Consider the following 25,335-nt stretch of genomic DNA (forward strand, 5'->3'; position numbering starts at 1 on the left):
CACGAATGACATGTTCAAGATTTCTGCTTAAGGTATTTTTGAGAGGCCTGTTGCCTTGGCAAGCAAGAAGCACCCATATACATAAGTTTTGCAATGAAGTTAGTGTTTGGACAGTGTTTTTGGAGTCTGCTTTTTTATATTAGATAACTATATCATACAGAGATATAAGTTGGTAGAACAGTACTGTAGTCAGTAAAAGATACACCAGGTGGAACATACTCAGAGACAATCATTACAGTTTCTGTAGGCATGGACAGAAAACTCCTGATTAACCCACCATGGCCTGACACCCAGAGGTGACTGGGTGCCTGCAGAATGGTAAGGATATTACCAAACATAGCAAACAATCACTTCTGGAGGTGTCTGTTACTTTTATATCATTTGACCCTTGGCTGTTTTTCTGGCAGCTGTTTCACTTCTGTGGTATGTTTTGGAGTGTAAGTTTTTATTACTCCATTAAGTGACAAGGACTTTCTGTGACTTAATTGAAAACTGCCTCACAGAAGAATATGTGAAGTATGGAGATAAATTCCTTTGTTTGAAAAAGTCATGTATTTGCTGATTTCTGCAGAAGACTGGTAAATCTAACCTGTAAGAGAACCAATTGATGAGCAGACAAAAGGCATCAGAAAATCGAAAGTATTTGTGTTGAGGTAGGGTCCAGAGACTTTGTATGCCAAAGGGGTGGTATAGGAAGTTGAAGGAGATTGTGAAGAAATCTTTTCTCTGAGGCAAAAACTTACCATGCAAAATCTTTTCACAGCTTAAATTAAGACATCACATTTTTGTTTTAGCCAGTCAAAATGGCTTGGGGTTTGTACTATTAACAACATATATTAACAACATAGTGATGCTGTTGCTTTTGTCCAGAGGACATCATATTATAATCTTCAATCTATTTAATTATCTTCAATGAACATGCTCAGAATCCTGTCCAGAGGAGGTCTACATCAATAATGTCATTTTTTTGTTGTTCTACTTGACATCTGTTTCAAGATGGGACCAATTTTGTAAGAAATGTCTGAAATTGCCAATTAGGTGGAAACACAATGTGTGAACTGAAGGGAAGTTACAGATTGATATTAACAGCATAGCACGGAAACTGAAATCGTGGCACCAGCAGGAATCAAACTCTATTCTCCTCACACCTTTATTCTCATTGTTGACTGAGCAGGGAATTTCCTTCTGTTGGCAGTGGCAGAGTATCTCTTGGAGAACAACTGCTTCAGACTTCTCTGTCTTACGTGGAAGAGTAATGAATGAGCTTCATGTTAAACTTTATAGTGCCCTGGTACAACTAGAAATAAGGCTAAGACACAAAGGTGTGATCCTTACACACCTTTAACAAGATGAGCATGCACCAGATATTTTGTGTCTCATTTTATCTCTCATGCTGCCCTGTAGGTGATTATGCTGAGTAGGTGTGCAAATATTTATGCTACAGGATTCAACTATTTTGGGCTTTTTTATTTTTTTCCAGGTTCTAAGAACATGAGCCAGATCACAACAAATGGGGAAAATGAAGGAACTACCAAAATTATTGCACCTTCTCCAGTAAAAAGGTATGTAGACCCACAGTTTCCTTACAACTTTTAAGACATTGTACAATGCATTGGATAGAGGAACGTATTTAGTAATCATTACTATTAGTTTATCCTGCCCTTGAGTTCAGGACCATCTGATCATCTGCTGACAAAGGTCTGAGAGTGTTGCCAAGTATTTAATTTTATAAAACCCTGATCTTCCAATCAATTCGGAACAGGGATTTCAGCTGACACATGGTTTGAAAACACATAAATCAGCACAAGTTAATGGGAAGGCAGACAGTCTCAGGTTTAAATAGGAAAAAAACAGGTAATGACCCAAAGTGCACTGGTCAGGGCAGTCCTGTGAAGTCCTATTAGTCTCTCCCATGGGAGCTGTGGGCTGGCTGTCCGTGCCCTCAGGTCATGAGCCTTCTGCCTCTGAACAGGGCAAGCTTGGGGTGTGTGGAAGGGAGGGGCTGGGCATGGACTCTCTTCCAGCAGGTTGGTTAATCTTGCAGTGATTGCCCATTACACTGTTCAAATTATAGTAAAAATCAGGTACAAATCACGTTTCTTCCTGATCTGTAGGAGTAGTGAATTGCCAGGGGTCCCCTGGACTTGTGTGCTCAGCTGTGTCTAATTTATCAGTGTTGAAATGCACATTTCTGGTTATTAAGCATATCTGAAAGGAAGAGGTAAGGCTCAGATTCAGAAAGGGGTTTGTATCCCCACCTCTAATTTTAGGTGGAATTTATGTGCCTGAATCAGAAAAAGAGTGATCTTACAAAAGAATGAGTCAAAAACACTCTACCTAAGTTTTGTTTAATTTCCTAGATATCTGTCTCTGCATGGTTGGCAATCCTGACAGTTGGGTTTTTTTCCTGACTGAGTGACCCTTAACTGGACTTACCTATCCATTGAGGCTGTTGGCTTCACAAACTAGTTATCTGGACCGAACTCTCAAAAACGATCTAAAAGATGTACTGCAAATACTTGGTGGATACTGTTCTCTATTGCCTAACATTTAGAACAGTTGACCTCCAAAAAAAAAGTTGAGCTAAATTCCTTTCTCATTTTGAGGGAAATTGAATCCACTATTCCAACCCTTAGAAAAAAATGCTAATTGTGTGTTTAAAAAAAGTTTATGATTGCCACTTGGTCATGCTGAAGCTAAACCATTAAGTAGAAAAGAATACAGAGGTAAAAAAATACATGAAGGGAAGGCACAAAGAGGATGGATCCAGGCTCTTTTCAGTGGTGCCCAGTGACAGGAACAGGTGGGCATACACTGAAACACAGGATATTCCCTCTGAATGTCAGGAAAAATTTTTCCCTGTGCAGATGACTGAGGACTGGCAAAGGTTGTCCATAATTGTGGTGGAGTCTCTGTCCTTGGAGATAATACCACAGCTGTCTGGAGTAGTTCTGGGCAACTGAGTCTGGGTCACCCTGCTGGAGCAGGCAGCTGGACCAGATGACATTCAGAGGACCCTGATGGCCCCACCATTGTGTTGTTCTGTGATTTGTTAGGAGAAAGAAAGATATAAAACAAAAGGTACCATTATTCCACAGTGCAGAGGTCATTGTTTTAGGAGGCATGGGAGTCCTTTACTTCAGAATTTTTAACAATGAGCTGTTAAAAAGAAATGGATAGACAGGTTTTAGACAAAGAACCAGAATAAGTAACTCTCAATATGACAGCTTCAAGGTTACTGAGTTTAGTTTCTTACCTTGACAGATTAAAAGCAGTTCACAGGCATATTCTTACTGAGTCATGTTTCAGACAGTGTTAGTCACTTCCAGAAAAAAAAAAAGGTGTTGGAAATTGCTTTTCCCTTTAGGATTTGATTTGTTTTTCCCTGTGTCTCTATCTGCACATGAAAAACACCTTTTGGGTCTGCCAGGCTTCGTGTATGTAAGAGGTAGCACACAAAATTTGTGTAGCACTTACAGTTTGGAAGTTTGCTCCATCCTGTGTAATTCTTGCATTAGTTGTTAGTGATGCTTGCAGAGCATCTTTCAGTAGTGTTCACAAGCTGAGTTTTCATATTTAACATCTAATTCACTGTTGAGATCTATAGTTAATCACTTCTGTGTAAGTGGTATAAACTGAAATCATAAAAACCCTCCAATGAATCTCACTTGATATTCACATCCTAATCCTTTCACATACTTTGAATGAACTGAGTACCTTTTGCAACTGCATTCCTGGAGATACTGCTGGTATTTGAAGAGCTCCATGGTCTAGCTTCCTGTCTGTAAAGTGTGTGTCTGCTCAAAATGAATAATGACTTGGGAATTTAATGCATTAATTTCACCTCCCAGGTACATTTTCTTTCTCCTTTTAAGATTTGAAAACAGAATTCACATTTGTTTAAGTTGAGCCTAGGTAGTAGTGCACGCTGTGCAAATCAATTCCTTTTTGCAATATGGGACAGAAATGTATTTATGTGGGTTACTTGCTCAGTCTGTAGTAAACACATATTTTTGAGCCTAGGAATAGATTGCATGCATCCATGAGTCAATAATTAATGGGTGCAGTATTAAGAAAATTATTTACCTGATAAGGTGTAATTTAATTTCTTTTCCTGCTGACTTACTGTAGCTTTGCATTTTGTTCACTCTGTGAGAATTAAATGATTAACTCAGTGACCTGTAGTAACCAAAGGCTGAGGTTAAAAGTGGATTAGTGAGTTAAGTAGCCACGATTCCTTCATAAAGCTGAGTCTGTCACCTCCTGCTCTGGGGAAAGAATTCCCAGCTTGTATTCTCCTCTCTGTAAGCAACTGTAAAGCTTTTATTTTTCCTGCTTGAGTTGCACTTTATAACTATATGGTGTATTAATGACTGTACGGGGTTGCTGTCAGTAGTACTTGATGACCTTAGTGGAAATCAGTGTGGCTGCCTTGTCCTGTCTCAGGTGCACTGCAGGAAAAGAGCTCTAGAGATGGTGCTGCAGGAAAAGCTCTGCAAAGCTTTTGGACAGGGGTGTGCTTCAGCTAAGAGCCACTTCCCAGCATTTGAAGTGCAATTTTCTGGGAGCGTTAATGGGTCAGAAGCTGTAAAACCTGACACTGTGAGAATGATAGGAATAAAGGAAGAATTGAAGCATACTGCTTTTTCCCCTCATCCCCATAGATATGGTGGGAGACTGGTTACAAATGCTGACATATCTCTCAATCCAGGTGACTGTTATGTTAATTTGCCTTGCAGCAGTCAGTGAAGTCAGCTCTTTCACAAAAATGTCTTTCTGGCAAAAATAAAACCCAAGGCTTTACTGGGGAGGGTATGAGAAGGATATGCTACTCTGTGAACCTTTGAACCTGTGATCTGTCATGCTTTGAATAGTTTTCATCACCCCTGACTTTGTTGCTCCCATTTTAAAGTATGTACTGTACACCTGGAAAAATGGTAGAGAAAGACGATAAGGATAACCTGAGGTATGTGGTGACTCCTGTACTGGGAGAGATTAAATAGTCTGTGGTTCTTTCACTTAGAAAAGGGATTAGACAGTTAAAAATGTGTAAAAAAAAAGTAAGGGGTGGAGTTTTTGATTTAGGGAGCCATCGTTCATAGCTGTTTGTTTTTCTTTATTTCTTTTTATAATCACAGAAACAGTCAGGAACAAGGGATTGAAGTTTTGAACCAGATGGAAGTTTTGAGATAACATTAAATAATTGTTTATGTCATAGCCAGATACTGGAATATTCTCCTACTAGGCACTATTTATGACAAAAATCAAAAAACGTTCTAAAGGTATTTAAGTAAACCCATGGAAAAAAGTTTCATTTAGAGCTTTGTAAAATAAAAAGGAGGTAAAGGCTCTGATTCGATCGTCTTTTAAATGCATATTATGGAAGACTATGAGATCATGCTGTATGTTTGCCCTACTGTTAGACTTCTTGCTTAAGTATCTGCTCACGTTTATTTGGAGACAGCATTACCTGTTTTTCTGACTCAGTGCTGCCACAATTATGAGGTTGCAGAGATTATTTTTTTCTCTCTTTCTTTTATTTTTTTTTTTCTTCTTCTTCTTTCTCCTTCTCCTTATGTTTGCTCTTTATGGGAGAGATTTTTCAACATAGGAGCTCTTTGCCCTCTTTCACATGACAAATAAATAACTGTATGCCAGGGTTGATCTCTCTAATAACTGTATGTCTTAAAATTAAATTTTAAGTGGTCAGCATAAAAGAAAATGTGATCTGTGTACGATGTTTTGAGGGTTTTTTTAATATATATACATGTGTATTTGTCTGTACTCTTATTTAGCTTTAAAAAGATGAAAAATGAAAACAGTCCAGAAACACAAAGAAGTAAAACAAGTGCTCCATGGGAAGAAAATGGCCCACAAAGGTAAGGCAAGACTTGATGTCTTAGGTATTGTGCAATAATAAATATCATACCACAGCAGAAGGTCAAAGGTTATTAATACAATATATTAATGTGTTATTTGATTCACAATAGATATGTATTGCACGTAAGCAGATAGGTTCTTTCATGGATAAATAAACAGTTAAAAATTAAGAAAGTATGTGTAAGACGAGGTAGCCAGTGATTGAATGTCAGCAGTGGCTTTTTACAGAGATCTGTTCATAGACCTCTGATATTTAGAATATTTGCCAAAGAATTTGAAAAAGGGGTAATAAAGTTTGGTGATGATACAAAATTGTTTAGGATAGTGAGAAATTTGTCTGTTAAGAGTGGCAGAAAGACTCCTAATGTGACAGATGGGTATATTCTGTTGAGTCAAAAAATGTAAAGAGAGGTACATAAGGACAAAAAAAAATAACCCTAGATTTCTGGTTAATATGATGTGCTATGAAATTATGATGGATAACAAAGAAAACATCAGCTGTGTAGCAATCAGAAAAACAATTAGCAATTATTAGTGAAGCAAGAGGACAGAATTATGCCATTATATAAATTAGTGGATCACATTTTGGAAGCACTTCTGATGTTCTTGTCTCAGGAAAAGGCATAGGCTTTGAGACGAGCAGCAAAGGTGATCAAAAATGTGAAAGGCTCTGCAGTAAATCTGTACAAGGAGCAAGGGCAGAGGCAGAAAGAAATCTTCCTTCAGAATGTAAAAGAGGGAATATCAGGGGATGACGTATAGAAAATCAAAAGTCATATTGAGAAAAGAGGAAATGACCAGGACTCTATTTTTCCAGTAAAAGAACTAAGGATCTTCAGGTGAAGCTACTGAAAGTGGTTTAAAAGGCAGTCAGTAGTGACTCACCATGAGTGGGAGACCTGTGGTCCTCCTTTGCAAGGAGGTGAATTCCTGAGGGAAGCTGGGTGAGTCATGGAACAAAAATCCTGAAGGGCTTGTGAAGACGGAGGTGCAGCAGCTGGCTCAGTAGGTCCCCTGGAGTGGGAATGGTGTGGGACTCAGGGAGCACTGGGGAGCTGCCTTCAGGGTTTTGCTTCTTGTAGCTGGCTATTAACAGCTGCTGTTGGAAACAGGCTACTGAACCAGACAGCATGTAAAGTGTAATCCAGAATGGTCTTACCTTTCTGTGACAATTCAGATCTATATCTGGTGTGTCATTTGGGGTACCCTGATGATTTACCCCTTGTGCTCCTTCTGTAAACAGCGGTAGTTTCTAGAGCAGGAACAAAGCAGCGAGCAAATATTCTTTTGCTACACTCTTTCCTTTGGTTATATTTAGGAAAGTGGTGTCATCTTGTCACTTTGTCTCCAGTGTTTCAATTGCTCTCAGGACAGCAGGAGGTTTGATCTTGCAGAAAGCAAACAATGGTAGGATTGAGTTTTTGCAAAACGATTATTTCTAAAGCATTATGCAGGTTTAGACATAAGCAGGCTGGATGTTGCACAGAGGCTTTCACAGCTCTTAATAATTCTCGTTGAGATGAGCTGTGGGAACTTTTCACCTGTGCAGAGCAGTGCTGTAATCAGCTGTGTGCAGAGGTAGATGAATAAGAATGGATTCAATTTGAAGGCCAGAGGCTTTAAGGAAAACAGAAAGAAAGCTGGAGCTTGGAACACCTCCATACCATTGGCAGAGGTTTGCGTGGATGAACAGAAGAGAAATGGAGATAGAATTGTTTCCTGTTCCCAAGCATCAGCTCTGTGATGAAGACAAATGTCATGACAAAACATGGGAAGTGTTCATACTTACATCCATGGAAAACATGAAGGATACCTAGCTCTGGGTTGGATATGCCATACTAAAGCACAGAAATTTTATTATGGTAAAAGAATATTAATAAGGTAAAATCTATTCTTTGTAAGTTTAGAGTTGTTGACCTGGCAATGCTAAGAGGCCTCTCTCTCCTACATTTCAAGGTTTAGTGTGAAAAATTTATTGCTAGAAAGCAGTGCTATCTGCATTTACATAGAACACCCACTAACACCCAGAGAAGCGCACATAGCCGAATGCTCACCTGTACGTGAGTGTGTGCGTGCGTGCATGGATCTGTTCATTTTTGTGAGCTGAATCTCAGCTGGCCTAGCTGCCCTGGAATTTTTAAAGCTGACTCTTTGCTCTTCCTTTTTAACCTCAGTGGACTCTATAATTCTGCCAGTGACCGCAATAAATCACCAAAGTTTCCTTACTCTCGCCGAAGGAACCCATCTGGTGGAAGTGAAAATGAGTCTGGGCAGCCAGTTCGGAGGAGGTAAGAGCCTCAGGATTAACTACTGCCAGCTTTTCTGTGTAGAAACTGGAGGTCCTGCATGCTCAGTGCTCAGCTTGTGTGGCATAGCTGGGTCCTGGGAAAGGGGCTATTCCAGGGGGCATTAAAAAAACATACCTGCTTTTTAAAAAAAATTTTAAAAAAACATCTGAGCAAGAACGCCACAGCTGTTTTTGGAAAGGAAGCTTTGGTCAGGTTGTTTGCTTGTGTGCTGTTGTGGGAAATGATGTTAAAAGTGTAATAAGTTGCATTATTGGCATGGCAAGATTCCTTTAGTTACTGGAGCTCTTTTTGCATGGTGAATGGAAGCCCTGATGGATTTGCTTTCTTGCTTTGAGCTTCCAAAGTGGTGTTATAAGTACATTTCCTAATTTTAACTGCCCCAAGGATTACACAAATGAGCCATAAAGCTGTCTTCAATAGTCCCATATAAGAACCACTTTGCATTAGAAAGGATGCTAGCAAAAGTACAACTAGTGACAATTTCAATTGGTACAAACTGAATGGAGTGACTTAGAGGAGTAAAATAGAATGGGTGGAGATTCTGTGCAGTGTGTCCTTTAGCATGTCTAAAAAGCAAATTACAGGGACAATTCTGAAGCAATAGAGTATTGAGAAGATTGTTTGTTACCTGGGATGATTTGTCCTGCTGAGAAGCTGTTTTCATCACTGGGGCACCATGGCTGGTGCTGTGATCTGTTATGAAGTATAAACAAACACAGATACTGTGCCATATTCATTGCAGTCCTCTAGAACTGCCTCAGGAGCCAGCACTTGAGAGTTACATCTCTTTCTGACAGCTCTGAAATGAGTACCTGTTTGGCCTTCAAAGCCAGAGCTGGCAAAGGCGTCTCTGACAATGCAGCTATATTGATGAGGAAATCCAATTTCATGTGGAGCTTTTATCCTTGTCAGGTTTCTGAACTGTTTCAGACCTTTTATCTGCCATTAGCTGTCTGGGACAGGAGAGAAGAAACTCACCCATAGTGCATGCTTAGTGACCTCAAATAAATCAGTGTAACTCTCAGGCAATGGAGTTATGTTTATTTGCTCTGTTGGATAGAGCCCTTGTAGGTGCTAACAGCAATGTGTTTCCTGAATGGGTTTTGTCATGTTTTAACCTCAGCCAAGTCCCCTCACTCACTCCCCTGCCAGCAGGGAGAGAATCAGAAGGGTAGGAGATGTGAGTTGAGAAACACAGCAAAAGCCACACACCCAAGCAAAGCAAACCAAGGAATGAATTCCCTGCTTCCCATTGTTGAGCAGATGTTCAGCCATTTCCAGCAGAGCACAGCCCATCACACTAAGGGTTACTTGGGAGGACAAACACCATCAGTCCAAACATCCCCTCCTTCCTCCTCCTTTCCTCACTTCAGACACTGAGCCTGATGTCACAAGGTCTGGAATATCCCTTTGGTCAGTTTGGGGTCACCTGTCCTGGCTGTGTCCCCTCCCAGCCACCCACACACCCCCAGCCTCCTCCCCAGTGTGGCCTTGGCTCTGTGCAGTCCTTGCTCAGCAATAACAAAAGCATTTCTATATTGTCAACCCTGTGTTCAGCACAACCCCAAACTACAGCCCCATGCCTGCCACTGTGAAGAAAACTAACTCCACTGCAGACAAAACCAGCACAGTTCTTCTGGTGCATTGCTAGCTTAGTTGTCAGAAGGGCTCTTTTGGCTTTGTAAAAACAAAAGAGTAGAGATGTGCATTGCAAAGATCTCTCATATCAAGAAAAGTGTTTGTGCACTGTGCAGCAGGAAATTGTTTTATCATCTGGGATTTGCATTGGGCTGATCTAGTCAGTGGACAGTCATGCCAATAGCAAATTTTCTCTTGAGCTACCACATGAACTGTGGTTTTTAAATGTTTTTAAAGTCTTATCTCATATGTGAGACTGTGAAGACTGACAACAGTAGGTAGATTTTAACTCAATTATGCCTTCCTGAGTCTTGGTTTTATTCACGCACTTTCTTTTTCCAACTGTTAATAACAATAGCTCTGCTGTTTATCCACCCTTTACTGGAGTTAAGACGAAACCACCACACTCTGCTATGCTGGAAACAGTAGGAAACTCTAAGAGCAGCATGCTCTGCTGAATTTTGCAAGTCAAGGTTTGTGATGAGACCTTGAATGGAATCATGCCTTCAAAGTTTATTGTAAAGGTGTTCTGAAGGGTTTAAAACAAGCACATGCCCTATTTTCTCTGCCTGACATCATACTGGCAAAAAAAAATCCATCAAAAAACTAAAACACTGGGTTTTTTATGGGTAGTTCTGTGTATTTGTATTAAGTAACTCTATGACACTTCATTAAAACTTCCTTAATGTCACAGGAAAAATCAAAACAGTGGTGAAGATTCAGATTTAAAGCAAAGGAGAAGGTAAATATATGATCTATAGCACCTTTGAAATGATACTGAAGGTACTGGTCATATTTTTGTCACTGCATTCCCTTCTTTCAGTCTTTTCCCTCATCTTCCTAAATGTCTAAAAGGTTTGTTGTGTTATGACCTTTTTATTTTTTATTTCTTATCTTTTGCTAAAATGCTCTGTGGTGTAGCCTCATCACAGCAGAGTCTTGCAGTACATGATTACTACTCCATGTCAGAAGCAGCTTGTGAAAGTTTCCTAAGGGCTTATCTGCAACTTGAAAGTCATTTCCAGAACTTCTAGCTTTTGGATTTTGAATCTGCAGATTTGTTTTTACCTCTCCAGCCTCCCTACCCGCTTTTAATTAATCTGTTTTGCAAACAATTGTGCTGTCATCTGAGATGAATTGTCCTGCCAGAGGTAAGTGCAAAGGCATATGTAACTCCTGATGGTCCTCTTGCTTTTACATTTTTTGTCGATTTTTTTAAGCTTCTTCTCCCTGCCCCCATCTCCCATTTCACTAGTTATCACATTTCAAATAAAATGCAGGTGTGAATTTGGGTGTGACCTTCAACAACCTCAGATTTTTGCCACATCTGCTTGTCATGACTCTGTTTAGTGCTCCTCCTTGCTCCTGTGCTCCTGCTTGCACTGCTGGAATAAAGAGACAGTGGAGTACATTTCAATGTCAGAGGCTTCTGGAGCTTGGGAAGGCGAGGAGGCACTCCCAGGATCTGAATCACTGCAGCAGCATGGGAAAGGAGCTCTGGCAGAGATACAAACATCTCGGGACAATCACGGGAAGCCAGAGAAAGTGCTCATGTACTTTGTACTTTCTATGAGATAACAGAATGTTTTTTGGAAGGATGTTAACATTACAAGCTGTAAGTGGTAATCTTGTGATAGATATCCAGCACATAAAACTGCGAAGATTTAGTTAAGCATCTCAGGTGGAAAGCCTCAGGGCTCAGAAGGGACCTCTTACCACATGTTTGTTATTGTACATTGCAAAAGACCTTCTCTACTTCCTCTCAATTTGGCTATTCTCCTCTCATTTTTACCAGAAAAAGACTGTGCCAGAATGTGAGCTTTCCTCAGCCCTCCAAGCCCCCTCCTAGGCACTATTTGTTGTGTCTCTTGTAAAACTGACTATGACCTCTTTCTGGCTCCTTATGCCACAGTATATATGTATTCTACCTGCAAAATATCAAATATATTGCATGACAAGGAAAACAGGGGAATGCAGGACAAAAGGTACCTTAAAATTGTCAGAGATAGGGATGGTCTCATGTATTCTTGCACCTGATATGGGAAACTATATTTTTTTCTACCCATTTTTGGTATTTTATTCATTTTAATAAAAGATGATAGTTAATATTCAGTGAAAGATAATATTCTGACAAGCAAGCATGAGCAGCTGCCACTCAGCTGACAGCTCAGGAGTCCTTCTGTCTCCCCACAAATGCTTTCCTGACAAGAAACACAAGGTAATTCAATGGGCAATATCTAAAAGGTGAATCAGATTTTCATTCCTGAAAAGTTAGAGAAAGGCTCATCTTGAGTTTGATCAATTTGGATGTTTTATCTTATACTTTGCCTGCCATGCTGTGATTTTTGGCTGTTTTTTTACCTTATGATATAAATTACTTAAATCACATGAAAAAACTTCTTGTCATATTGAAAAATGTAGAAGAGTCATGTTAATGACCTGGAAGTGTGAAAGAACAGTGTTGCTCAAACAACTTATTGATGTTGATGCTAGTGGTATATTTATTAAACATCTGATAAGACTGGGCTGGGGAAAGGTATCTTTTTGGCTGTGTGAAGTCTCCTGCAATTCTAGAGCATTTTTATTGCTCTTCACTCTTCCATTGCGCTTGAGTGACTCTTTTTGACATCATCTTTTAATCTTCCTTCTTCCTTTGGGGTTACAATTTTCTGTATTAACACATATATTTTTTATTCCCACTTTGAGCTTCACCCAGAAAAGTATATTTTTAGCTGGCAGCATGGATAACCTGGCTTTCAATTATGAACATGAAGTTTGGGGATGACAATGTCACTGAAACTGTGGGAAAAACAAAAAACCCTCCAACAAAATTTTTAGTATTAGAGAATCAAGGCATTACTTTATTCTGGGTAGGATGTTGTTCTGACCAGGATCTCAACAGAACAACAGAAATAATTTCATCCTCACATAGCCTCAGTGTGCAGAGGAAATAATTCCATTACACATATATTTTACCAGACTTTTCACTAACTTTATACAGTCAAAACCCATAGAGATTCATTGGTTCAATGTTCATTGGTTTCAAGTTATGTAGTTCCCACTATTTGGTTTTCTATTGCATATGAATTTGTTTGCCTCCAATGCTAATTTGGTCCTTGTTCCTATCTTTCCTTTCCCAGACCAGGTGTCTCTGACCATGCCAGGGTTGATATTTAGAGTTGATGGTCATTAATGGTTGTTGATGGTCGTTATCTTTTGTGTTTCTTCTGTGCTACTCCCAGTCTGTTAAGATGTTAAGTTCATCAGGCCTTGCCTAGTGGAACAATGCCCTGAAAAAAACTTCAATTCCTTCCTCCAGGGCAAAGGTGAACAAACTTGACTAAAGCTATAAAATGGGGAAAAAAAATTAAACTTGGTGTCTTTTCCAACAGGGAGAAGCTCCTTCTCTGGGGGAGATTTCACTTTACCAAATTTATTTCCTTCAGGCAAGCTGGGTTGAACTGATTTTCCTAGACTTTAGCTGTCATATTATTCTAAGACATTTCTGTTTGAATGGGAGCTATTTGAGCTAATGATTTCCTAATTTGGAAGAGAAGGGAGAACAGATGCCATAGACCAGGGGATTTAAAGGCTCAGCAATTTGTTGGAGGCAACTATAATTCACTGGTATTATGGAGAATTTAATGAGGCTCTCAGGTGTGTCTGAGTGACATAGTCCTCTAGAGAGCAGAATGATGTGTGCCTGAGCAGATAGAACAGCTCCATGCTGCATCTGTGCTGTTCCCTGGGAACAATCTTCTCTCATCCTGCTTGGGCTCTTCTTCCTAAACCATTAGAACATGCACTGAGCAGGTGCTAGTCAGGCACTTCCTACCTTGTCATTGAATGCTTCCCCTTACCTGTTACTCACACCTAAGAACTGCTTTGTCTCCTTGGCTTGTTTGAGGTGTAGTTTAACAAATCTGCCCTCTTACAAATGTCAACTAAGAGTGAAAGAAAACCCAGGAGGCATAAGAAAATATATATCTCTACCAGCATCATCAGGAGTTATCCCCTTATAGCTCTTATTTCATGGCCAGAGACCTCAGAGGAAAGATTCTGTTTTCCATTGAAGCAAAACCATCACTGATTCCAACTCAGCCTAAATCCTTGTAGACCAGCTCCTGTTAACATCAGCCAGCTTTCCTCATTAATCAGCTGGGCTGTCAGTATAGCAGAGAAACATGTCTGTCTTTGGAATCAAATGTTCAGGGTGGGAAGGACCTTTTCCAGATCATCAAATCCAACTATTCCCAAGCCATCCTCACACGAAAGAGCAAATAGTCCAAACCAGACTGTGATGAGAGTGCCAGCTTTAGCCAGTGGTAGAGTGGCAGAGTCCTGGATTCTAGGACCAAAGCCCTGACATCTGGTCTGTGTGCTCCAAAATGGAGTCACAGATTTAAGGGTCTCAGGTAGTAGAGAGGAGTTTACCTGTAGGTAGTGCAGCCTTCTTTTTTCCATAAAGAGCAGCAGAATCCTAGTGCTAGTGCTCTTCAGTGCTGGTGCTGGTGTTTCTTCAATGCTGCCTAACACTCCCTTCAGACAAGCTGGGTTGAACTGATTTTCTAGATTTTAGCTGTCCTGTTCTTCTAACACATTTTTGTTTGAGTGGGAGACATTTGAACTAATGATTTTCTGATTTAGCATAGAGAGGAGAACAGACTCCACAGACTCCAAGACTAAGGACTTAAGAACTTACACATTTGAAGGGAATAGAATATATAGACCTGTGAGCATTTTGTTTTGCCTGCAAACACAGAATTCTGGGTCATTTCTGCTGGGTGTACCAGAATCTGCAAGAAGAAAAGAGCCATACAGATTAGAGATGCAACATTTCACACCTCCAAGAAACAAATTGATGTGGCATTCACAACAAAAATGCTGAACAATAAAATAATAAAAATTTTTAAAAATAAATGAAACAGTGAAATTATTCAAAATGAAAACAGCACTCACCTGATACTACAGTCTGGGTGCACTACTTTTGGAGCAGTTCTTCCCAATCAATTAATAAGAAAAAGATAATATGACTTGCAGGTGTAGAAAAGCACTCCAGAGTCTTTTAATTCTGGTTTTCTGAGTAATGTTTTTACAGTGTTGTTCTTTCCTCATTTAGCACTGCAATAATTTTGGTGTTAGTAGATAAATTCATCCTGAGATGTTGCTTTTCTCTTCTCCAGGTCGCGGTCCCGTTGTAACACCAGCAGTGGCAGTGAATCCGAAAATTCCAACAGAGAGCATCGGAAGAAGAGAAACAGGTGACAATATATTAAATATTTTACACAGGAATACATGAAGAATTTCATGTCTTTAGGAAGACATTAAACACACAAATGGAGATGGACTTTTCTCAGATAAACATAGTAAAAATGGATTTAACGTATTTTATGTGAATAGAGTCCTCCTGAGGCAGCTGAAGACCCTTTTCTGAAAAAGAAGAGTGATAATTGCCAGAATACATCATTATGCAATGAATGCCTGCTCTCCTGTTCCTTTGGAAGAGCTCAGTAATGAACCACAAGATCAAGTACAGGGCACACTTACAAAAGACTTGTGGTATAAATGCAAATAAAGTGGATAATATCTTGATAATGATATTCTCAGCATATACTTTTACCTCACAAATTCAAGTGCAGATTTTTTCAAGCAGAAAATTGCTGTTGAGAAGTAAAAATATTTTTAGTGGTATGAATCTCAATGTTGTTTTTAAATTCATGTATTTAATTGTGCAAAGATTTTGTTTTCCGAAATGTCAGGTGTGGGTCCAAACCTAAAATGTGTACAGCATCAAGTTTTAATAGGACAGCAATAGTTCATATCAAGTGATGCTAACAAGTCCTGTATTATATATTCTATTTCTCTTCTTGCTGGTATGAAAAAGAGGACATAACTATTGATTTCCTATAAATTCCCTTCAAAGCTGTGTATTTTATGTTGCACTGGAGATCACAATATCCTGGAGGTATTTCTGAAAATATACTTTTTAAAAGCACATAGAATTTCCTCATATTGCATAAACACAGTGCAAGAGAAATGTAACAAGACAAAAGAGGAGCTGTTTTAAGGCGAAGTTTCCAAGTTACTGTCTGCGTGAGCTGCCATCATTTCTTCATGTCTTATATTCAGTGATAAATGATTTCCACATCTCTGGAAGGTCTGAGAAATAATTGCATGCTATATAGTGCAGCAGGAGTATGCAGTATAATTACATTTTCAGCATGACTTGCAGTAGTTAAAGAAATATTAAAAACCATTGTGACACTCACATGGGATGGCATAAAGCACATCTGAGACACGAGATTTCTTTGAAGCTTGCCTAAATCAGAGCACAGTCTTGTAGGGTACTAGGCTAACAATAACCTAGTGTGCCTGGAAGGTTTGTTTTCCAGCTGAAGTTTAAATGACATGCTGAATATAGTTTCAGCGATCAGCAGTAAATGGTATTTTGTATCCCTTTCTCCCAGAACACTCTTGCCAGGTTTTTTTTCTCTTGTGAAACTCCTTCTGCAGGGAGCTCCACAAGCAAGTGAAAGAAATTAGAGACTGACCACAAGAATGTTTTTAAGAACTCCTGGAAATATAAAGACTGAATTTTAAGAAGGATTAAGTACTGCTTATCATTTTTTGAAGAATGAAAGGGCTTTTACCCACACTTCCTCACTTAATGGAAAAAAAGAATTAAAATAAAAAGAAAAAAAGATCAATTTTTTTGCTTGTTTCTAAGTTTTTCACGTTTTCAGAAATGGAAGATACAACAAAAATGTTAATGTTTGAGCATCTGTTGTTCTTAGGTGATCACTTGAAATCTGACCAGAAAAAAGATCATTATCAGTGTTAGATTAAACAAGTACTAAATGAGCTGGAAGTCTAAGACTTGTTCCTTGTGAGCAGGTGCAGGAAAACAACCAGTCATAATGAATTTCTGCATTTTGTTAGCAGCCATAGCAGGAACATAACAAGCTGGAAGGTCAGAGGCTCTGAGCAGCTTTCCTGTTTTCAGAGATGAGCCAGCACTAGCAGGGTTAAATAGGACATTATAATGAGGCTTGCAACTGCTGTTACCCAAATTTCTGCTGTTGCATAGACTAATACAATTTATTTCCCAGTACAGTAATCAGGTCCCTGACACAACCAGAAACAAAAGTGGTTTGTTTTGTTGAAAAAAAATAGTGAATATTCACATTAACCAAAGAAGTTTGCTTCTGATCACATTAAAGTAGAATATATTGTTCACATGACAAGAGATCACTGTGAACTATTTGCCAGAAGAAAACAAATTATCAGAGAAAACCAGAAACATAGAGCTTCTGAAGGTAGAAAACTAGAAAAATCTTGGGGAAGATCTTTTTACCTGATCTCAATCTTTGAGGTTTCACTCCATTATATAAATGTTTTCTCCTAAGCAGATGTTCATATGAAAGTGAAGAAGAACCTGTGATGAGCATATTTCAATCACAGAAGAAATGCATTTGCATTTTCAATGCTGTGGTCAAAATTTATTGTGTAGATAAAAATAGATTAAAGGAGCAGGCAGTACATACTGAAGCATACTTTCCTTCCTGGCTACACTTAGAAGATGCATCTGATAGATTTAGAGGGTGACTGAATGGTTGAGGCTGGCAGGGACCTCTGGCTGTCCTCTGGTCCAACCACTGCTCCAGCAGGGCCACCAAGAGCTGGTAGTTCAGTACCATTCCCATGCAGCTTTTCAGTACCTCCAAGGATGGAGATGCCACCACCTCTCTGGGCAACCTGTGCCAGTGAAAACTTTGAAAGGAAAACTGTAATGGACTTTTAGGGCAAGGGCAACAGTTTTTATTCAAAAATATCTTTAAATAGAAAATTAGGATTTGAGTTAAATTTCTTTCAGCATTTTTTTTGTCATTTCTGTCACCAAAACCCTAAAAAAATTGCCCCAAAATGATTAGAATTTGAACATTGCATTCAAATAATGTATCTAATATAGAGATTGTGGTACCTTGGTCATCTTTTACCTTGTTAAATGTGAGCATACTACCTTTCTTTGCAACTGCAAAATGCATGTTCTTCATGTCTCCATCTAGTAGAGTTTTGCTGTGGTGCAACAGTACTTTGAGTTTGCTAACATCACTTGTTTTAATAGCTGCAATGCTAACTTTATATATTTAGATTTTCAGTATTTTTGTGCAAGTGGCTGCCGTGTGTGGGAGGCAGTTGGTGGTGTCTCTACCATATGGGATGATTGCTGTTTGCACAAATTGGATTATTTGGGATGAAAATCACAACTCATTACTTGCTGTGTGAGTCTTTCTACTAAATCCTTAGATAGAAGTTTATGTTAATACCTGTCAGCAGATTACAGATTTAAAAAGATTTGCTTAGAAATCAAAACCTGAGGTTGCAGTCTTCTCCAGATGCTTCATACCATTTGGTAGAGTTGTGTCTGTTTACAGTAGCTGGGGATTGAGCTCAAAATTCATTATGCATGTAAGAGAAGATCTGATTAAAGGAAAAGCAGAAGCCTGTGTAGCTGGTTTAGCCTGATACAATTCAAAACTCAAAGAGAAAAGTACATCTGAAGTGAAGAGCAACAACAACATACTTTGCATTGCCTACATCTCCAGTGTAATCCCTTTATCTGTGTTGGCTTCTTTATTTGTTGTACCTGTCAGTCTTCCCCCCTGGTTTCTCCAGTATCCCAGCCATACCATCCGATCAGACAATCTACACTTGGGAGATGCTTTCCAGGGATATTTTGAAATCCCTGCTGAATTTTAAATTCACTGCTGTGACAAACATATCCATTTGCTCCACTACCTTAGCACTTCATCTCAGCAGTCTTATGTGCAACCTCAAAACTGTGGGAAGCATCTGCCTGGAGGACTGTGGCATTGTGGAATCACTGCAGCCTGCTGACAAATGTGCTGAGTTGACAGGATTTTGATATTTGGCTCAATCTGTAATGCATTCCATCAATTAATTAATGGATTAAAAAAAAAAAAACTGAAAAAAAGAAGGAATAAAAGGCATAGCACGTCATTTAGATCCACACAAGCCATGACAGGGACCAAACCCTCAGGGGATGGTGCGGATGGAGAGCCATGGAGATCCGCATGCATCCTGAGCTTTGTTGCAGGTCAGGATGAAAGGATGATTCTTCTGAGTGGGGACTCACTGAGTGGATTTTTCCCTGGATCCTCGGAAGTTGCATGCTGCAATAAAGTGATTCTGAAAGTTGTAGTAGAAAAACCTTGTAGCATGATGTGGGTCTTCTCCCATTTGGTACAGATGAGGTAGAGTGGAATATGTAAACAGGGAAAAAATTCCAGATGTGTGGCCTGGACTGGGAAGAAGAATGCAAGTTGTGGGTCTGTCCTTAAAGGCATGGATTATTACATTTTTGGCTCATGCTGTTTCTAAATAACAAATCAGCAGGTTTTCTTTTATATAGTTCTTACGCTAATGCAGTTTGGGAGTATTAGTTAAAATTTAGCGAGATTAAAGGTTAAGTACAGCATTGCAGGAGCAGATTTTCTGGGGTGGGGGTAGAAATACCCCATTGCTTCTCAGAGCATCCTGCCCTTAGGGCCCTCAGACTAAACTCTTGGTACCTCTTTTGCAGATTGCGGCAGGAGAATGATATGGTTGACTCGGCTCCTCAGTGGGAAGCTGTGCTGCGGCGGCAGAAGGGGAAAACCCAGGCAGATCCAAACTACCGGCGATCCAGGCACAGATCTCGATCGTATGTAACCCTTGAACCCTTTGATGTGTAAATTAAGGCTCTTGAATCGTGTTAAAGAGCAGGAGGAATATCTCCAGTGTGGCGGTGGCCCTCAGCTGCTGAGGAGCAGAGATTTTCACCTGGCATATTCCCACATTAGCAGATTTGTCTTTGTGGTCAAATTGCTTTTGTTTAGTGATTTGAATTTTAGGGCACAAATAAGGAAGAGAGGGGTTTGTAACAAAGATTCTGAGAAACTCTGTCCATCACCTGGGAAGAAGTCCGGGCTGGTTCTGTGGCTCATTGAACATCAGTTCTGTAATGAGTACAGTGATTCCTCTTTTCTGGGCAGCACGTCTGTGGAGGCATTGAGATTTTACTTGATAGCTGCAAACATTTTAATGGAATAGATGCACACCTGTTTAATCATATAATATCTGCAGTGGTGTTCCAGATGAAAGCAGCTGCTCATGTTTCCATGTCAAATTATCCCTGACAAGCAGCAGTCAGTGATATATTGCATCTCAATGTCAGGATTCCATGATGGAGCTGTACTGCCAGGCGCTGCTGTTCCTGCTTACAGCCTGTTCTGACATGGTGAAGTTATCAGCTTTTGAAATTAATTTTCTCAAGCTAATGAAAATGTTGGTTTCCTTTAATTTATATTTCTTTTCTAAAATGGCCTGTTTTTGGGGCATAGACACACTGTTTGGTATCACTGAAATCTTAGTCAGCATTGAAGTTTCCAGCATTAAAATCCACTTGAGTTCTATCTTCAATTGTCCATGTCGCTAGAACTCTTTGTTGTCTCCAGTTTTACAGTGCAGAGTTTTATTTCTTTATGAGGAACAGAATTTAAAGATCCAAGTATTGGAATTTCTTCTTTAACAGGCTTTGTACAGACTTGTTCACTTTCAGCTGTGCAAAAGTCTTGTGTTATTAGGTGTGATTATACAATGATATATTACTAAACTTTAGGAATATTAAAGCTTACTTGTATGGAATCCAGCGAATACAGTTCATTTAATTTGATTTTGGTTTGTTTTATTATATACAGAAAGTGCTGTAAACTAGGAAATGTACTCAGTTAATAATGGTTACAATTAAATTTGTAGCCAACTTTTCTTTTTTACCCACAGGCCAGGTAAATCTCATTGTTTGGACTGCACGGGTTCCCTCTTGTGGTTAACTTAACTTATGAAATTGCTTTGATTTTCCAACACAGTGACATTCTGAGTTATATTTCATTTAAACTACTTACAGCAAAATCACATAGATGTTAATCATCTAACTTTGAAAGAAAAGGTCCAAGAGGAAGCAAAGAAATGAGGAAGTCCTGAAGATTTTGGAAGGTGTCTCATTTCCTTTTGCTATTCTTTTAGTTATTCATGAGTTTCTCCTTTTTATCATACTCTCCAGGTTAAAAAAACACCCACAAAAACAAACAAACCCACAATGAAATAAGCCCAAACTAATTTTTGAAAATAAATTTGTAAAAGGCATTTTACTGTTAACATGTAGTACATTATAAGAGAATGTATTTCATTTAGTTTGGCTCAGCTGTTTGTTTACTTGACTAGATACAGTTCAGAAGAAAAGGAAACATAATTCCATAGGTTATGGTTGTTTTGGTTTTAAATGTTGTCAAATGGTCATTTCAACTTGCCCATTCAAAAATTGATACAAACCCTTAAATTTAGTAGAACAGGTAATTCTTTCACAGTAAGTCCATTATTGCATTTTTAAATGGAGCTTCCCTTTGGATATGTGAAGTAGTGCCTGAAATGTTTGTTACTGTGCCTGGTATAGTGCATTTCATTTGCTTGATAATGAGTAATATTAATCATTTGTGGTGGCAAGGTAGTGTCTCCTTGGTCTTGGGAATAAAAGTATTTGACAGGAATTTGACCTTTCTTTCTCCTCAAGGAATAAGCAAATGCAGAGAGCTCCCAATTCTAGTTCCACAGGGTTTATTTTCAAGACTTCATGTAAAACATCTGTGTAGCCAAAGGGCTTTTTCTAATTAAGAAGAATGGCCATAAAATTCCATGGCTATTTAAATTTACCATTTGTGACTCAAACTGAAATATTAATAAGGGTGCAGATGCAGGCACAAAAAATAATGTAGACCTTATTAATGTGTAGAGCTGTTCCAGCTTGTGCAAACGAAATAAAAGATAAACAAAAAACCCCCATGAGATTCGTCACTTACTGGGAAGTCCCATTAGGTTTCTTGTGCATTAGAGAAACTTATTAGCATGCAAATTGTCCAGAAGGTATTGATTCAGATACTGAGATAGGACAATCTGAGTCCTATATATCAAACCAGTGAGTTTTAAAAAAAAATCACAGTAAAAAGATGAAAACAAAGTAAAAGAGGGATTGTGATCTGACTTTAAAGATTTAACAGAAGAATTGCTTTGTTGTGGGCTCTTAAGAACCATACAAACACAAATGTCCTGTGCAGAATATGCAATACCTACATTTCATCTTACATTTCACTCTTCTTTTTGTAAGCTTTCTGTCGTTTTACTTTCAAAGAAAGGGGGAACAGGCCTTTGGAAAGAAAACGCCTTAATTAAGTTACTTTATCTGCATCATATTTCTTTATATCCTTTGGTGGGGAGCTAACCTGAATAAGTGCTGTAAGGCTATCCCAGTATGGTAACACTTCTTAAATGGATGGAAAATAACTAGTTGCAGGATGTGAAGTCTAAGAGAAGTTTGGTCTGAGGAATCATTGTATTCAGCCCTTTTTTCTTTTTTTTCCCCATGGTATGCCATACTGCTAAATTGGTATTGTACAGCAAAGTCTTTATTATTAGTGTAATTGCAGGGATGGAAAGAAGGAAAGTGGCAGAGATCACAGAGCAAAATACCTGGAGCTGGTCACAGAAAGCAGGAAGCACAGTTCCTAGAAAGTGGAGAAATGAAGATGTCTTCCTTTTTAACCACTCTCTTTCCACGCTGCCCCACAATTAATATTTCTTACTGTTGGTGCGGCTTCACACGATGCTTTTGTGATACTTGAGTCTTAAGGCCAGGTCCTGAACTGCTGTATTTCCATGAATAAGTAAAAGCCATGAGCTGATCAAATGGGTCAGTGGTGTGCACAATACCCTGCTTTGTGCGGGTCCTAGGTTAGGGAGCAACCTTGGGGCTTTGCTTCCTCAGGCAAACTAGGGCTTGTAAGCATGACAAAGCCTCCCTGGAGAAGCTGGCATTTCCAGGGAGCTTTCACATTCCCTGCTGTCTGATTATTCAGCCCCAGAAGAGGATGCCTATCTTCCACCCCCCAGGGTGATCGCAGGGTTTGCAGCTGCTATTTTGTGAGCAGGAAGCTACATGGGGGCAGAAATCAGTTCAAAACTGAGGGGTGAAAAAGGCTTTTAAATGCCACTGAATATACTGCATCAGGGAGTTAAATGCAGCATGGAAAGATGCAATAAAGAGAAGTAAATGCAAGAAGGGTGAAGGAGTGAAGGAGTATTAGGAGTATTGTACTTAGCCCCCTTTTTTTTTTCCCCATGGGATGCCATACTGCTAAATTGTATTGTACAGCAAAGTCTTTATTATTAGGGTAATTGCAGGGATGGAAGAGGGGAAAATTGCAGAAATCACAGAGCAAAATAACTGGAGCTGGTCACAGAAAGCAGGAGGCACAGATAGAAGTGAAAATCAGAGAAAACTTAATGCATTATAATAAACAGAAACACAAAAATATTTAAAAAGCTCTGAACACAGAAAACAAATGGACTGTAAACCACCCATGCTGTAGCTGTTGCCATCATGAGAACCTGAGGAGCTGGAATGGACAGCAGTTTGTCAAGGATGAGAATCATCCTGCCTGGAAAGTCTTGTAGCCTAAGGTGGTTATGCATTAATTAATTTTAGCCCCACTAGGGAAACATAAATGCTAGATTGTTTTTAACCCTTTGGTCCTTCTCTGGTGTTTATAAACCAGTCAAGTTCCGAGTCAAGAACCTAGAACTTCTGCTCCTATAAAATCTAAAAAATATCCCAAAACATCACCATTCCAAAATATTCTGCGTTTACATCAGCTGTATAGTGTTTACTGTAATATAGATGTCTCTGAACATTATTCCTAGGCTGACGTCTGGAAATAAGCCAAACATGGTAAAAATGCAGATCTCTGCTGTCCTCCTTGATCTGCATCTAAATTTGGATAATATCCCTTCTAAAGCATCTTTGAATATGTTGGGCCTTTTTGCCTAAGAGAAAAAAAGATCAGGCTGTATGACCTGATGGTGTAAGACTTAGTATTTGAGAAACTTTGGGCGTGTTTATGTGTGCTGTATGTGTCTAAAAGTTGCATCCCTCACATCTTAGATAGTGTGGAACAATCTAGCTGTTGACACTGAGCTTATATAATGACAAGGAAAAGAGTTACCAGATCTGTTAATGCAAATGTAGTCCTTGCCACTGTCTAAAATCTTTACTTATCTATTACTCTGAATGGGTTTGGGTGAATTCCAGGTGCAACTTAAACAACAGTGGTGGTTTTGCACTTACCTTGCAATAGAGAAGGAAAAGAAAAGTAAAAATAAAGGGGTTCTAGTTAGAAGCATCTATTCTGTGATTTAGTAGAAAATGCGAAACCTGCCCCTCAGGCTTGCTTTGCTCCATCTCTATGTCTGCAACAGGGAGATTACCATTTTTGGTAAATTCTTTGTGTGTGAATTGAATACTTGCTGAAATATTTGGGTGTATAAGTAGGCATAGTTGCTAGTTTGATTAGTTTGTTGCTGGGGTTTTTTTTTGTATTGGACACCAAAAATACATAAATTGAGCAGAAACCTTTTTTGGAGATGACCAGAAAGAGAGAGGCTGCACTGTGATTGCAGTGGAGTTGTTTCATTCAGGTTTTTCCCAGTGGTGTCCATGGGTAATGGCTGGGATTGCTGATCTGTGGCCTGTGGCCTGTGCTTCCTTCTGCCCACCAAGGGCTCTGTGGGCCACAGGACATTTCTGAGGGCCTTTTTCAGAACATTTTCAGAAGTGTTGTTCCAAAATGTGCTGTCCTTGGAGGGATAAGTGTTGGCAGCGACTGGGCAGTGATTTGGCTTGGGGAATTCTGCTGTTGTTTATATTTTATGTACACTCTTGCTAAAGGCTGGTGAAACTGGAATTGTGATTGAGAGCCTGTCATTCAAGAAATGACTTTTCAGTTGAAATACAGCGATGAAGTTTAATGAATTTTCTGAGATAACAAACCTTAAAATTGAAGTCACTGGTGGATTATATTTATCATGATTTCTGTGCAGGGTCTGTGCTGTTAAAAGTTATTTGGACAGCAACATGGTCAGACAATGGTTTTCACAGCTGAGCCTTTGTTTTCTTTGTTGATATTTTTAGGAGAAGCCCAGATGTACAAGCTAAAGAAGAACTGTGGAAACATATTCAGTAAGTACGGTCCTTGTAGGGTCTGAGAGATGTTTGGTTTGCCTTTAATGTAGTTATTAAAATCCCGTCCACTGTGGCACTACACTGATTTAGTTTCAGTAAATTATATATATGTTAATGACCTCCTGTGTGTAGAAGATACTGCAGGTCACTGAGTGCACTGAATAAAGATGACCATTGTATGTAAATGAATTATTAAAGAACAATACCTAATTTTAGAGATTTATTCCTGTGTGGTTTCCAAAATGTCAATATTGACACTTTTAGCATGATACCCCATTACCCCTTAGGAAGATATTTAGCAATTCCAAAGCATGTTCACTGTTCAGCACACATAATGTTCATGATATTGTGAAGCAACAAGATCAGATTTGCAGGGAA

The 25,335-nt window shown here is 39.1% G+C and overlaps 1 protein-coding gene across 3 annotated transcripts in view; it reads left to right on the plus strand.

Moving 5' to 3' along the window:
• The window catches only part of EPB41L4A (erythrocyte membrane protein band 4.1 like 4A), a 118,691-nt gene that overhangs the window by 85,853 nt on the left and 7,503 nt on the right, over positions 1–25,335 (plus strand). For 2 of the 3 annotated variants that reach the window (XM_071448555.1, XM_071448557.1), the window contains 7 exons: positions 1,481–1,562; positions 5,796–5,879; positions 8,055–8,168; positions 10,522–10,569; positions 15,011–15,088; positions 19,432–19,551; positions 24,907–24,954. In XM_071448555.1, coding sequence (XP_071304656.1) covers positions 1,481–1,562; positions 5,796–5,879; positions 8,055–8,168; positions 10,522–10,569; positions 15,011–15,088; positions 19,432–19,551; positions 24,907–24,954 — 574 coding nt within the window. The remainder of the gene's footprint in view (positions 1–1,480; positions 1,563–5,795; positions 5,880–8,054; positions 8,169–10,521; positions 10,570–15,010; positions 15,089–19,431; positions 19,552–24,906; positions 24,955–25,335) is intronic. The other variant, XM_071448556.1, reaches the window with a different exon arrangement.

This window comes from Agelaius tricolor, unplaced genomic scaffold (genome assembly GCF_023055355.1).
Source record: "Agelaius tricolor isolate 1412-34295 unplaced genomic scaffold, bAgeTri1.0.p SCAF_27, whole genome shotgun sequence".
Classification (NCBI taxonomy): Eukaryota; Metazoa; Chordata; class Aves; order Passeriformes; family Icteridae; genus Agelaius; species Agelaius tricolor.